Raw genomic sequence first — 15,716 nt, forward strand, 5'->3', positions numbered from 1 at the left:
TCATGTCGTCCATGTGGCTAAGGCTGCTTGAAATTAGTCTTAGAATGTAGCTTTGTGTGCTTTAGTTACATGCTGAGTGGGATAACATTGAATGACTTCTTAAAGATATTCAAAAGATTCATGGTCAATGGGACACAATCCTTTGAGTCCAAATCAGAAGCACAGGGTATTGGTCAAATCTGGTCTTACATATCAATTAGAGTCACTGCAACCAATTTGTACTTTTTTTTTTTTTTTAATTCCTTTAGGAGTTCAGAAAACTAAGTGATGAGGTTCCATATTCAGCGGCTAAACAGTTTCAACAATGAAATTCAAAGATCTCTGAGATCGTCTTCCTGAAACACATACATTCCACCAACTTTAAATCTGACTACAAGCCAAAGGAACTGCTTCAAGAAATATTTGATCTCGGGCAGTCGATTGTATTTCCTAATATCACAATTCCATTACGTATTTTTGTCAGTCTCCCTACATCAGTGGCTTCAGGTGAATGCACCTTTAACATGTTAAAACAAGTAAAGAACTACAGTAAACGAACGATAATCTGGCACCTTTAGGACCCGGGGGTGCCAGATTATCAGATATGCTGGACTATCGGAAGGGAGGGGGCTATGAAGGGTCTGGTGTGGGGTGGGGGAGATGCCACCTCAGGCCCCTCATAGCCCCCCCCTTCCGATAGTTCCGCTCTGCCCCAGGCATCCCTGATTCATCCGCTGCTGGTCAGTTTCAGCAGTAGCTGAATCAGGGACGCCTGCAACAGAGCAGCTGGAGTGCTGCCGGGTTGGTCCGGTAGCGCCGACCCTTGGCACTGCGAAACCAACCCAGCAGCACCCCAGCTGCTCTGTCCCAGGTGTCCCCAAGTCAGCTGCTGCTGAAACTGATCAGGGGCTGATTCCAGGAAGCCGGGGCAAAGCAGCTCTGCCTCCGGCTTCCTGGAGTCAGCCGCTGATCAGTATCAGCAGTGGCTGACTTGGGGACACCTGGGGTAGAGTAGCTCGGGTGCTGCCGGGTTGGTCCAGTAGCGCCACTCCTCGGCGCTGTGGGACCAACTCAGCAGCCCCCTAGCTGCTCTGTCCCAGGCGTCCTGGTTCAGCCGCTGCTGAAACTGACCAGCGGCTGACTCCAGGAAGCCAGGGGCAGCACAGCTCTGCCCCGGGCTTCCTGGAGTCAGCTGCTGGTCAGTTTCAGCAGTGGCTGAATCGGGGACAGCTGGGGTGCTGCCGGGTTTGTTCCACAGCCCCGAGGGACAACACTATGGGACCTACCTTGCAGCACCCCAGCTGCTCTGCCCCCGGCTTCCCTGATTCAGCCGCTGGTCAGTTTTAGCAGCGGCTGAATTGGGGAAGCTGGGGGCAGAGCACTCCAATGGTCCGGCTGCCCGGAGCACTTCCAGGTTCCTGATGGTGCCAGACCATCGCGAATGCCGGACCATCACATGCCGGACCATCAGAGTTTTACCGTATCATTCTGCAGTGAGACAAGAGCGTTTGAATTGGCTCAATACTTAACATTAACAGTGATGTTGCACATAATTAGTTTTTTCTTCAATTAAAAGCATTTCTAAAATAAAGAGTTTTGCGTGCAGTGGAAACTCACAATTAAAATTACATTTTTATTATACATGCTTTTGGTATAATGACTTAATTGTTAATAAATAAATGTCTCTAGTTCATTTTCATATATTCTTTTGCCTTTAGTGTGACCCTGTGGATAAGAAGTTAGATACATCTGGGGCTAGGCCCTCTAAACTCAAAGTGGCCCAGGCTTCTGTAATTCTGAGAGCCTGGGTAACGTTTTTTCATCTGTAATCCAGCAAAGCTAGTGGCAGAATTTTACTTTGCCTATTTTCCTTAACTGAGACTGCTACAATTTAAGAGTATCTTGTTACTTAATGTGTACTAACTGTGGTTTAAGCTCTGTAGCAACTTCTTCAGATACAAAATACCCTTTGTGTGTAAAGGGTTCTTACAGTCCAAATGTGATAGGTGACCAAACCCCTTTATTTCAAGACGTTTCATACCTGAATAGATGGGAACTTGCCCAGTGCTGCCAGAAGGGCTAAAGACAGCCCTTTACTGTTCCTCCTCTCTGGAGAGCCCCAGAGAGAAACAAAAACTATGACTGAGCTCAGCTGAGAGCTTATGTTGCACTGCTGGGGGGGGGGGGGGGGGGAGAGAGGAGGGGAGAAGGGAGGCAATATTTTGGAATTGCTCAGCTCCTTGAAATGAATGTTAACATTAACTCCTTTGGACAGTATCACAGGAGCTGTATCGTCCTTCCTCATGAGTAAGGCACAAGTACTAAATTATCTTTGTGAAAGTAGATTTACAGACTTTTTAAATTGGGAAACTGTTTTTAAAATCCAATTACAAGTATATAGAATTATGCACACACGCATCCACCAACCAAGTTGTTGGTAAGTAGAAATGACTGTTGCTGGCTTTGTCTGCATCACTAATGTTTTTGACTTGCAATAGATTGATTTTTTTTTTTTTTTTTTTTTTTTTTTTTGCAGGCTAGTATAATGTTCAAAATTTGTGATGTATGATCATTGCTTGTAGGGGGAACAAGGTAACAGAAAATTCCAAAGAAAAACAGCTGCATCACAAAGACAAACTGGTCTAAACCCTGATAGCTGTTTGCAGAGGGCATTTGTCTTGAGTTATAGAGCAAAAAAGTCTCACTGCTAAATCTAGGTTGCCATGGTGAAATTATTCCCTGCTATTAAAAGCATGGTTCTACTCAACTCTGTCGGAATGGCAATGTGAAATTCCACATTTACGATGTCTCAAAGATTTCCTGATGAAATTTGCTCAGTGTACAAGTGGAAAAAGTAGCTTTGCTAACTGCCAGCCCTGTAAAGTCATCTGGGGTTCTGGGAGTCAAATTGAATCCTTTCTGGTGTGCACCGTGTCTGTAGCAATACGTTCTACATGCCACAGTCTCTCCGGGGTTACACCCATGCATCGCAATTGTCTTCAAATTCTGCCTTGAAAGAAAATAGGGCTACACATGAGTAACAAAGCAGAATTTGGTCTTGTAATTAGAATTCAAGTGATACATGAACTAAAATAAATCCTTCTCATTCTGCCATATATGTTGGCTCTGCAAGACAATAGGGGGTGGAAAAACAACAAAACTGTGTTAGTCATCAGATATGGCTGAATAAATGTACACAGGTAACAGATTCTTGTAAAATTACACAATTCTCCATCAATGTTAAAGGATTGCTGCAATCTAAAGAGATTTCATTACCACAAGCTTTGGGGGGGAGCGGGGGGGAGCTGAAACATCTCTTTCCTAGCCCACAGTCTTCATATAGGTCTTTTGCCCAAGCTAGTCTCTGCTTTGAAAGTTCAAGTACTCCAGTTGTGGGATGCTTCCTATCTGCAGTCTGTAACCCAACCAGTTTGTGCATCTGTCATTCACGCTGTCCGTTGAAAACCTCTCTTTACCATTGCCTGAACCTCTCTTCTCTCCTAGTCTCATTTAACTTGGTAATTGTATTAACTTTGTAAAGCATTTTGGAGTAGCTATGAAAGACACTATACATAATAAAAGTATGCTCATATTTTGTTTCCATAACACAGTGCATATTCTCTCAGCAGTGAGTCTCTCTTCTTCTTGCAGTGAAGTTTTTCTGTGGTGCCTCCAAAGATAATTATTTTTTGTCCAATTTTTCTCATTTCTCCCACAGAGTAACTTAAGGGACGGAGCTGTTTGTGTAGTTTTTCACTGGTTAACCTGTGGTAAAGGTGCATGGGTACCAGTCATTGGCTCACACAAGTGCAGCACATCTACATTAGGGCTGTGCACCTATGTAACTACACTGGAGCAAAAATTGCCAGTGAAGATACATTCACTGACATTTTGTTCAAGTAGACTTGTAAGTGGTCAGTACTCCTGTTACATACCCCATTATAGAACATTACTAGATGCAAGGTGACCCCTGCCTCCCTTTATCTCTCCCCTCCCCACCCCCAAGAAACTCTACCTACAAGATCTTTCTTTACCAGGCAAACTCTTCTGTCTAGTTGCAAGCTGGGGAAATTTTAGTTCACATTTTGGAGACTAAAAAGCAGCAGGTCTGTATTTGATATTACTGAGCCATTCTTCTACATGGGAAACTAATACAGTAAAATTCTTATCTTCTTGTTTTTTAAATGGCTTGAATGTGTTAGGCAGGGGTACATGTCCAGTAGATTTCTTACGGAGATGCACTACTTTGATTAGTGTCCTGTTGACAAGTTGCAGGCACTTAGGAGTTTCCCAGCATTTGTGTTCTAAACTGATGGGATTTTGAGAGGTAAAGACAGTGATGCTGTTGAGAAGTTGCTGTGAAGAGGTACCTAGGACAAAATTCTCCACTGTGCCTACTTGATACTACACTACTGATGCAAAGTGATAGCCCCATAGTAGGCTGTCATTCTAGTGTAGGGCAGGTGAAGCGGGGAGGGTAAGGTTCAAGTCACGCGACACATGCACAGTACAAATCATAAATATAGCTCATGTGGTCAGGACTTCACTAAACCTTGTGCCCTTTCAGATGGGTTCAGCAGGGTACACAGGAGGTGATGCAAGAGGCTTTAAACCCCTTTTGTAGTTATGATGCTGCTCAAACTAATGGGCTGAGCTCTTCTGCATGGAAAGGCCAAGTATCCTGACACTGTTACACTTCAGCTGACTTAGTTCTGTATGTTTTAAAGAAAAATATTTTACTCAATAGAAGCTTTTAAAAAATTATCCAGAGTGAGAAGAAACACAAATCTTGCATTTCTGGCAAGCTGCATTCAACTGAAGTTTGGGAAAAGACATTCTTGTGGGGGTTTTGTGGTGGTCAGGAACTGACACTATTTTGGATTTTTTTATCCTTTTTAATTCTTCTTTAGGGAAGCTAATTCTGATAAGTATTTATAACACTATTCCATTTGAACTATTGAATTTACCTTATACACAAACAGGTAATCTCTGGTCTGTGCGGAGACCTCTTGAGAATGTCCAAGTATTTGGAAGAGCAATAGCCCTCTTACTTCCCCAATGCTTGAATTAGTTTAACCATTAACTCACAGACATCCCACTCTCCCCACCCTAATATCAATTCACAGACACTTACCTTCCTTCCTTCCCTCCTCCCCCCCCCCCCCCCCGCATCCTCCTCCTGTTCTGAAATGTGATTTGTCCTTTTCATATGTGTTCATTTTTTTAATTGTATCCTTTGGTATATATGGTTGTGACTATTTTCTTCCACTATTTGATCTGAGGAAGTGGGTCTGGCCCACGAAAGCTCATCATCTAATAAACCATCTTGTTAGTCTTTAAAGTGCTACATTGTCCTGCATTTTGAATTAGTTTAAGGTTTTATTGTAGTAGGTTATCTGGGTTTTAGTTAAACAGATTGCACTGCAAAATCTCCTTCAGGATAAGAAACCTGAACCCTCCATGTTTATGCTTATGGTTCCAACATATGAAGGCTTACTGGCTCATTGAGGAGGCTAACTATAGTTTGTGGATAGACGTTGGAAAGGAGCATTTAAAATTACTAAAGCAGAACTGTCATTGGGGCCATGCAGAATGCTTTTGTTTGTTTGGGTGGTTTCCTGCATTTTTTTGAGTTGTTCAAAGTATCAGTGTGAAAGTTTAACCCTATAGACAGTTAATGGGGCTTATCTGTTAACATTCACAATTGCACACAGGCGCCTAGGGAGTGGTCTGCCACCCTGTGCTGCTGCCTCTGTATTGGAGGCAGCAGCACAGAGATGGTAGCCAACTCCCTGGGAGCAGGGGTGCAGGTGTGCACTGGCAGCTGGTGCATGCCAGTAGCCAGTTTAAAAGCCAGCTCCCAGCACAAACCAGCTCCCAGGGAGCCAGTTGCTGCCCCGCACTGCAGGTGCATTTTTCAGCAGCTACAGGTTTACCCAATTACCTGCTTTTTAACATCCCCCAGTTGAAAGTGGCCGCATCTGTATTTCAGCACTGCCTCCTGGAAACATAGGCTCAAAAATATTTTGTTCTCCCCGGTGACCTTCCTTTCCTCACCCATGCACACAACTCCCTCTCCCCCACTCCATCAAAAGAGTTGATTAAAGGGGGAACACGAAGGAATGACATGTTGATTATACAGTCAAAAAGAGTAATCAACAATAACTAAAAGGTGCATTCTCTAGTTTTGGGAGGAGGGGTGCTGGCGGATACTAGGCCCTCAGGAATTAAAAAGAGAGCTCTAGTTCAGTACATCTTTTACCACAAGAATGTTTTCTGTGTATTTTTCTAGAATTAACTGAGCTTCCTGCTAGCTCAGACTTGCTTCTGTAGTCATTCTTCCCAGGGGTAAACCAAAGGGGAAAGCTGGAATTACCTGGAAGGAAGATTAGTTCCAGAACCTGGGCAATAGGAAAGACTTATAATTGAGTCTCTTCTGCCAATAGACAACTGTTCTGATAGGCAGTTATATGTGGCTTGCCATGAATGTAACCACTATATTCCAGCAATGTAGTAAGTACATGTCCTCTTACCTCCTTCTCTGTTTTTTGTTTTTATTTTTGTTTTGTTAAAAGCAGGAGGAAAGAGCAGACAGGACTGGGAAGTTCTGCTGTACCAATATATTCATTTTGTACCAGCTGCACCCTGTTCCTCTTGCTTCCCAGGTGAGGCCAGCTGAAGCTTAATTTGGCCTCAAACTCAACATCTGTCTATAGAATGTAAGGGTTGCTTTTTTTAAAAGCAGCATTATGAAATAATGTTATGGCACTTGTCATCCTTAACATGCTTGCCATGCCTTGGCACCCGCTGTTTACAGCACAGCATCCGGAGACTAAGCAAAGATTGCCTTTTAAGGTAAAGAGCCGCTATGAGAATATGAGAGAGAAAAAGTTTCCCTGGCATGCAGGGAACATTCTTCCTTCCTCCTCCTCTTAAATAAACTATTAGTAACTTTTAAAAACAGAACAAAAATGAAAAAGCAAGGCCAGGGATGCTGCCAAAGACATTTTATTTTGAACAGCCCCCTTAGAGCTATTCAGTGACTGGGTTCTGGAAATGACTCAGGATGGGAGAAGAGAAGAATGAAACTTTGAGGTTTTGGGGTCTGTCAGAGGGCTAGAAAGGGTGGGAAATATAATAGATGCAAAAAGACTGTCTCTTTCCCTTCCCCATGCCCTTTGGAAATAATCTGGCCACAACAGTCTATGAACAAGAGTAATGGAAGTGGGGCTTCCTTTGTAATGATACTTTATACAGCCCTTCTATATTGATACTTTTTTTCCTTTCCACTCCTGAAAATGTGCGCACATTTTCAAACTTCTGTTGATATGTTGGGTTTAGCACCAGATGGCATCTTTCCTGATAGAGAGGCACTGACTTGGGTAATACAGACTGCTGCTGGTGAAAAAATGTATCCTTCTAAAGTCTATACCTGAAATGCAAGGCCAAATATTAGTAACTGGGAGAGGTCTAAAGCTCTGCTATACAATATAGCAGAGTCCAAAGCAAAGGGAGGTTGTGGCTGCCACTTTGGCATTCTGGCAGATCATGAAACCACAATAGTACCGTAGCGAATGTCCATGCTCTCATCTGCTATCCTGCGGAAAGAAAAGGAAGGGAGAAGCAATATTGTACGTTTTCATTATGGATAGTTAATAGTTGTGTAGGGAGAGGAAACATGAGAAGTGTCTCAGACTGTTGTCGGAGAGGTCAGAGTTAGTGGGTATACTTGCATCTTCAAATGCAACCCAGTATTTACGTTGCCATGTCTACCATAGAAATAAATTATTGTTGTTTTAAGCCTTTGATGATAAGGACCTGTTCTGAAGTGCCAGAATTTTTTCTTGCTGCCTTGATGTTTAACTAAAGCAAGAAGCGTTGTTTTTAAGTGGAGGGAGGAGGAGGGGAAAAAAGGAGTAAATGGGGACTGTGGTTTGGCGGGAAGAGGAGGGTACAGGAGAGGAAGAGCTGAGAGCGGACTAGCGGCCCTCTCTCCTGTAAAAACATCAATGTTTGCTGCTTTATTGTTCTTGATGGGAGTTCCTTGTGTAGAATCTAAATGTTAGGTCATAAACTGTTTCCTTCTCTGAATAGATTCAAATCTCTGACACTTAGGCAGACTAACTCTATGCTGAAATTAATTGGTCAATGTGGTTTCCAGTAGAGGATGCTGCAGTTTTCCATTTTTAAAAATTAATCCCTCCTATAGATTATGCTGATTATGGGGGAAGGGATAATGGTAGTAAAGAAATCTGTTAATGGTTAACTTACATTTCACCATAAAGCCATGGACATTTTCCTGGATGGCTGGAATCTTTGGTATTGTCTTCTGTGAAGAGAACACATGAAGAAAAATCTTTTGCATCTTTTAAGTTGCTTATGCTTACTTTTTGCCTTTCACCTACCTCTCATTTGATTTATTACACAAGGGAGGTGGCAAGAGGAACTGAAATTAAAATATGTAAGATAATAAACTTTTTGAATTGCATCCTTTTTGAGCTCTCATCCCTGCAAAATATCAAGGAAATCAAGACCTGAAAGACATGCTTAAAATATTGGCGCAGTGCCTGTATAACTCCACATTAGCTCATGTTTTAAGAGGTTAGCTTGTGTCTTTGGTGACTACTGAAAAGGTAGCATCTGATAAGAATGTTTCATGCAATAATTTTATCAGTTGATATTTTAAAAAATCTAGATGAGTATTAATTCCTTTTTTTTTAATCTTAAACCTAAAATCCAGACATGTTTTGGCAGTGTCTTGGATTATGATGTCAAGATGTATAGTAGTATGGCAGTAAATGTGTGCAGGTGTGTAACGAATTACAGCATTTCTGGGTTGCTGAGTTTGTAAATCACTTAAACTGTTTCAGTTTAAAACTCAGCATTTCAATCCACATGTACATTTCTTTAATAGTTTTTGAAACCGTTAACATTTTGAAAATGTGCACATTTCAGACATTAGTATTTTGTACTATAGGTTGGACCTTCCTGGTCCAGCACCCTCCAGACCTGATTGGTCCCGGATGAGGGATTTTTCTGAACCAGGGGATTTATCATGATTTAGCCATTTTAAAATGCCTTTTTAAATTACTAGCAACAAATCAGTATTTCATTGGTCTCAACTCCAGATTCTTAATCCATAATCTCCTTTTCCTGGGGTTTGGAATGAGTTATGAATTTTGAGGCTTGGCTAATGGAGAGACAGGAAACCTGGCATAAAATGTCTATCACAGTTGCTGTGTCAATTTCCACTGAAGTGTCAAACTCTTTGGATTCTTGGCTTGGAATTTTGACATTGGATTACATTCTGGGGAGCCGAGGGAGTTGAGCCTTGCCTGCAGTTCTCTGCTCCTTTTCACTGTTCCTTTCTGCTCCTTTCTGTTATCACTATCACCTTAGATTTTTCAAGGCTAGTGATGAATGATGCTAGTAAAAACACCTCAGATATTGGTAGGGTTGATTGATTTAAATCCCAGATTTAAATCCTCAATAAAAAAACATTGATTTAAAATCAGGTTTCCCACGGACACGTTACATATTTCTTTAAACAATGGTGTAAATCTGATCACTGCAATATGTTAACTTACTCCACAGGACAGCTTTTTACAACATCTAAGAGGATATACTTTGGGTAATTTTTTTAAATAATTTGATGTTATTAATTAGGAAATAGTACATAATTCTCATTACCTGTGTCAAGCTGCAGATGCTGCAGAAGCAGTACATTAGGAAAGGTAAGAACTAAATCATACACATACAGTAACACTATTTTATTAAACTAAATATTAAATATTATATAAATGTTGCACACTTGCAATTGCAGCAGTCTTCTCAGTTGCTGGCAGACGATTGTCATTAAACTCTTTTTTTTGTAAATTTTCAAATTATTAACTTTATCAGACAAGTCCTCAGAACACTAAATGTTTAGTGTCCTTTAAAACTTCTACAACTATCTCTCATTTTCCACAGCCCCACTTTCATCTGATTCCAAGTTACCAAAGAAAGCTAAGACAGACTGTGCTTAGAGTGCACTTAATTTGGAGTAAGCCCCACAGAAAGCAAGTATAGAATGGGGTTCCCTTTAATAGCCGAGTTATGATAAATCTATTCTCTATTTTATTTTATGGCATCACCATTATGGTCTGTGGCCATGAAGTTCCAAAATAAAGAGCATGTATTATTATGTGGTATAAAATAAGAGAATACACTCAGTGGCAACTGGCAACTCTGTATTTCTCTTACTGCAGCTTTCTGTACTGTATACTTGGGTGATAGATTTTTAAACCTAGCTAACTGATTAAACAAATCATAAGGATTAGCTAAGATAAAAAAATTTCTAGTAATATCCAACATAACAAACAGCTTGGGAATTACCTTGTCAAATCACACTTATACTAAAAGACTAAGAGAAAGTCTTGAAGAGTGATGCATTGCAAAGTTGATCCACGTTCTTCAGCCATATCCACATTTTCAGCCATATTTATTTTCTCCCAATAAGCAGTTTTCCTTATGATGTTTAAGTCTTACAGCCAGGCTGTGCATCTTCTTACGTTGCTTACACTTAACACATTTTCCTTTAAAAATTTCTTCAAAATATTCCCAGAAAGGGTCTTTTTTTATATTCAGAAGCCATGACAGTTTTTCTATGGCAAAAATGTAGAGGAATATAGGAAGGTAGGGGTGTGTGGGGGGTGGGGGAGAATAATGCCTTCCCTTTTTTTCTTTCCAGTCTACTCCATTGTTCCTTTCTGTGCTGCCTCCGTCCTTTCTTGTATGCTGTCCTCTGTCTTGAGATAATGTCTTAACTAACTCCTCTGCCATGCTTGGCCCAGGGCCACTACCACGTAAGCACAAAACAAAAACAACCCTATCCAGCTTGTGTTTGTTCACGTCAAAATCAGAAATGGAAGATCCAGAACTTCCAAGAAGCAAGATTTGGTAGTTAGGCTAGACAGACTAGAGCCATTAATTTACTACGGGTATGGGGTATGATGTTTGTGATTAAAATAAGTTACAATGAAATCTTAAACGAGGAATTTAGTAATTTATTTATTTTAACAAAATGAAATGAGTTGTAAATAAAAATCTGGGTGTTAAAAAAGATGTTTATCCTGGCCATTGGTGTCTGCAAAACTAATTAAGGTGAATTGGGAGCAATGGAGCAGAGTTTGCCTTTATTAAGTACATCCAAGTGTTAGATATATTCTGTGAATTGTGGTCTACAGCATCCTAGCAATAGGTACAATCAGTTTGCTGGATAAAACATTCCTAGAAGGACGTCTGCAGGTTACATGTTGGAACAATGGAATAGCATGATCCTCAACTTCTAGACCTCAGTGTAAACTGCTGAATTTGATTGGGAAGCCATTTAGGCCCAGTTTATGGGACTTAAATTTGTGAAAACCCCAATTGAAGATGCACGTCATCCTATTTAAATAACATCAGTTTAACACAATAAGTTTCTGGTGCAAGTTAAATTGATTTAAACGAGGTTAAACTGCATCTATGTTGGGTGGGGTGGTAGGGTGGTTGTACTAGTTTCACTAGATCAGTTTTAAAATCTGAGTTAAATTGATGCAACTTTTTAACATAGACAAGCCAGTTTCCACCTGTAAAATAGGGATAATGCTTACTTAACATGGTGTTGAGGCTAAGCAGTTGTTCAATGCTTTGTCCATGCAAAGCTCCAAAGTGGTATTTAGGCCAAAGAAGTTATTTGGCTTCTGGTTAAGGATATGAAAGAAGTGGAAGAGAGAGATGGGGTTTTAGATGCTGATTAACAGATATGACAGATGCCTGGGGAAAAGCCTTTTTTACTTCCTTTAACAAGCCACATTTTATTTTTCTTAAAGAGATTTAGTAAAATCAGTGACCCAGATGACTTACCACTCGTTGTGGTTGTCCTCTATCTCCTGTTTTTCAAGAGACATACTGGGCAGGCCTACAATTAAAATGTTTTCTCAGATGAATACAAAGCAGAGAGTATGGAAACCCTATGAGAAGAAGCATGGCTGTAATGAGCATCTTGTCTGGCTCAAGCTAGTCTGCTTAACCTCCTTCTAAAACATTTTACATAGTGACCTCCCTCCTGTCACCCTCTCTCTTTCTGCCTCCCCCTCTCCTGTGTGCTCCTTCCCAGTATGATTTGTGCCTGTGGGCATTTTCTTCAACAGAGCTCTTTTCTGATACAACCTTTACTGAGAAAAGTGTGCGCAATTAGTTTGCAGTCTTGCTTTACCTGTGAACAAACACAACTGAGCTATGTTTCCTCAGAGAGAGCAGGGGAAATGCAAGCTGATCTCTCATCACAACAGACGATGAAGAGAAAAATGCTTGGACTACCCAAGAAGGACCTTTTCTACTGACATTTAAGCACTGATGGGACAAATTTTCAGCAAGCCTCCTTCACTGTACCTAAATACCTATCAAGCAGCTAACCATAAAAAAAACAAATGCATGTGCAGACTCTGCAGGTACAGCTAAGGTTTGATACATTTAGACTGCAGAAAAGCGTAATTAGCAGAGTTCTCTCTGCTCTTTGTGTAGAAGGGTATAGATACAGAATTTGACTCCAGATTTAATTTACTTAGTGTTGACACTGCAGCACAATACTGTGAGTGCTGCTTTTTGATATGGTCAATCTTTTTAAGGGACTTTGAGACATTGGATCAAGCTCTTTAGCGATTACCCAGGTAGATGCTGGAGTCTGATGTTCCTTGAACTTTACTATGGCACTCCAATGCCCTGGTAATCATCCTTTCATTTTAATTAGCTTCTAATTTTGAAAGCCCCAAGAGCTACTGCTGCTCATACTTCTGGATAGACACCTCTATCAGTGTCTTCACCTGAGAATATGCTCTGGGATATCTTAAGACTGTATAAATCATTTTTCTTATTTATGTGGCTTTTTATATTAAATCAAGGACATGGAAAGGGCTTCTGGACATGTGCTTTTTATAATTTATAAAAACCATGACAAATATTTCATCAAGAGCATTTGGATATGTTTCGTAGTGGGTGTTTTCCTAGAAGCAGCCTCCTGGCTGAAGTAACTCTAAACTTGCTGAAACAAAAGACAGGACTATGCAGTACTTTAAAGACTAACAAGATGGTTTAGTAGGTGATGAGCTTTTGTGGGCCAGACCCACTTCCTCAGATCAAATTGTGGAAGAAAATTGGCATGACCGTATATACCAAAGAGATACAATGAAAAAAAGTGAACACACACAAAATTGACAAATCAGATTTTAGAACGTGGGGAGGGAGGGAGGGAGATTAGTGTCTATGAGATAATGATATTAGGGGTGATAATTGGGGAAGCTATCTGATTTGTCAATTTTATGTGTTCACTTTTTTTCATTGTATCCCTATGGTATATATGGTCATGCCAATTTTCTTCCACAATTTGATCTGAGGAAGTGGGTCTGGCCCAGGAAAGCTCATCACCTAATAAACCATCTTGTTAGTCTTTAAAGTACTGCATAGTCCTGTCCTTTGTTTCAGCAAGACCAGACTAACACGGCTACATCTCTATTATTATTCTAAACTTGATGGAAGGATTGGGGAGGAAAGGAGGTGACCGCTTTTAAATCTGTGTTTGCAGATAACTATATTTGTCAACATTAAATTAATGTATGGGCCTCAGCTTGACCAGTTTATTTGAAATGTAGTATCAACATTTGTGTGGTTACTCAAGAGTGATGTTTGGTATTTTTGGTTCAACTGTCTGGCAACCCTATTAGCAGCATAAAACTGCTATTTGTATGCAGAGGTAAGCATTTTAAGATGGTGCATAGCCGTTTGTGTGGAGAAAGTTTTGAAACTTACAGACTCAGTAAAAGTAAATTGCTCTGTATTTAAATAGTATTATTTTGGATGGGAATGAGGGAGGAACAAATCATGTACTCACTGAGAAGCTGTCTCCAACCTCTGCACATCTCTTTCCCTTGTGACACCCCCCCACCCTCCATGCCACTGTCAGAGGGAAGAGGACATTGAATCCATCCGTCTTCCTTTTGCTCCAGTTTTAAACTGGTTTCAGTTTTGAAAACACCACATCTGTTGTCTAAATGCCCTACCTATCCCCAAACAAGCTTTTATTTTGCATCTACGGTAATTTCCACTGAGACCCTGGACTGGTGTAAAGGTGCCTCTCAGAACCTGCCCAGGTTGTTTTGAGCAGCGGTAGCGTGATGTAGGTCTCTGCTTGGAATGAAGCATTTGTGGCCTTCCGTGCTTTGGGTTAGCTAGGGGCTAAGTATATAGTTTCACCTGGATTTATGCTGTCTACTGCCAGCATAAACTGGTTCCAAGACTGAGTATGGCATTCCTGCAAAAGAAAGAGGTCAAACAGGCTGCTTCATTTGTTTACAGTCAAGATACTTTGATTAAAAACAGTGACTCCTGAAAGACTTTTGGGGTGTTACTATAATTAATCAAAGATGAACACTTCAAGTTCTGTGACAATTCAAGTAGAACTAGAGACAAAGCATCCAAGTATATCTTGTGTGTGAGTGTGTATATATAGCTTTGTTTCTTAAAGCTGCAAATACATCTTTCCTGAACCTTTTTCTTGCCTGTAGCTTGACATATTTTTAGCTTCACGGCAACTGAAGAGATGAAGGCAATAGTTACATTTATCTTATCAAACCTAGAATGGTGTGGTTCTGACTTTGCAGGCCTCCAGTGTTGTACCTCTTTCCACTGTAAAACATAGGATTTCAACAGAGAAAATATATCCGAGTTGACCCAAAATGTCCCAGTCTAAAGAATTAGTTTTTAGGCCAGGTTCTGTTTGTTAGATTCAATAGAGAAAGCTTGTAGATTTTTTTTTTCTATTTAGTTTGAATTCGGTGTTCTGAATAACACAGGGATGGGCAATAAATTTTGACGTGGGCACACTCCAAGATTCTGGAAAGTGGTCGAGGCCGCACTCTTCCATGATATTAATGAAGGAGCTGCAGAGTCTGGGATGGAGGTTGGCTGCAGAAGGGAGCTTAGGGAAAAGGGGTGCGGGAGGGAGACTGGGGACTGGAAAGGAGTTTTGGTGAATGAGGCAGTTGTGACCTAGGGCAGGGACTGGGATGCAGGGAGTTGGTTTGTGACCTAGGGTAGAAGGGGAGTGTGATCTGGGGCAGAGGATGGGGTGTTGGGTGTGGGTGCAAAAAGGGGGCAGAGAGTTTGGGTATGTTGAATGGAGGGGCAGAGGGTTGGGGAAGGGAGGGGCTGGGGTGCCAGAGGCAGGCTCTGGCCAGGAGACTTACCAGCCAGCAACACAACCAGCTAGCCTGCCTGCCTGCCCTGTGCCTGCATAGGTTGCAGAGACATGTGCTTGTGTGAATAACTGAGTGGGAAAGGAGGGTGATGTGGTGCTTTGTGTGCTACCTGTTCAAACAGGCAGCTCCCATTGGCCAGTTTCTGGACAGAAACCGGCCAATGGGATTGTACTGGGGGCAGGAGCAATATCTGAAGCCTTCCCCTCAAGGATCACAGTTTTGAAAGAGAAATGGCCTGGCAGCTGCTTTTCTGAGCAGGCTGAGGGGCAAGCAGGGGAGTCTGCCTGAAGCTACAGCCTATGGAAGGCCAGCACTGTTCAACTGGAGTGGAAGGAGAGGAGTTAGGGGGCTAACCATAGACCTGAGTGAAAATCCCTGCTCTGCCCTAGATTTCCTGCATGCTTTTGGGCAAGTCCTTTAGTCTTTCTGTCTCTCCATAAAGCCACAAGGTGTTGTAATGGG

The 15,716-nt window shown here is 41.3% G+C and overlaps 1 protein-coding gene across 8 annotated transcripts in view; it reads left to right on the top strand.

The window, feature by feature from the left end:
- MOB2 (MOB kinase activator 2) overlaps positions 1-15,716 on the top strand; it is a 172,902-nt gene that overhangs the window by 143,151 nt on the left and 14,035 nt on the right. Inside the window, exon 2 of one of the 8 annotated variants that reach the window (XM_075928198.1) lies at positions 6,555-6,644. The exons of 6 other annotated variants lie outside the window; for them this stretch is intronic. In XM_075928198.1, the coding sequence (XP_075784313.1) occupies positions 6,555-6,644 (90 nt within the window). The remainder of the gene's footprint in view (positions 1-6,554; positions 6,645-15,716) is intronic. One more of the 8 variants, XM_075928199.1, reaches the window with a different exon arrangement.

The sequence above is a fragment of the Pelodiscus sinensis genome, chromosome 4, assembly GCF_049634645.1.
Source record: "Pelodiscus sinensis isolate JC-2024 chromosome 4, ASM4963464v1, whole genome shotgun sequence".
Taxonomy (NCBI): domain Eukaryota; kingdom Metazoa; phylum Chordata; order Testudines; family Trionychidae; genus Pelodiscus; species Pelodiscus sinensis.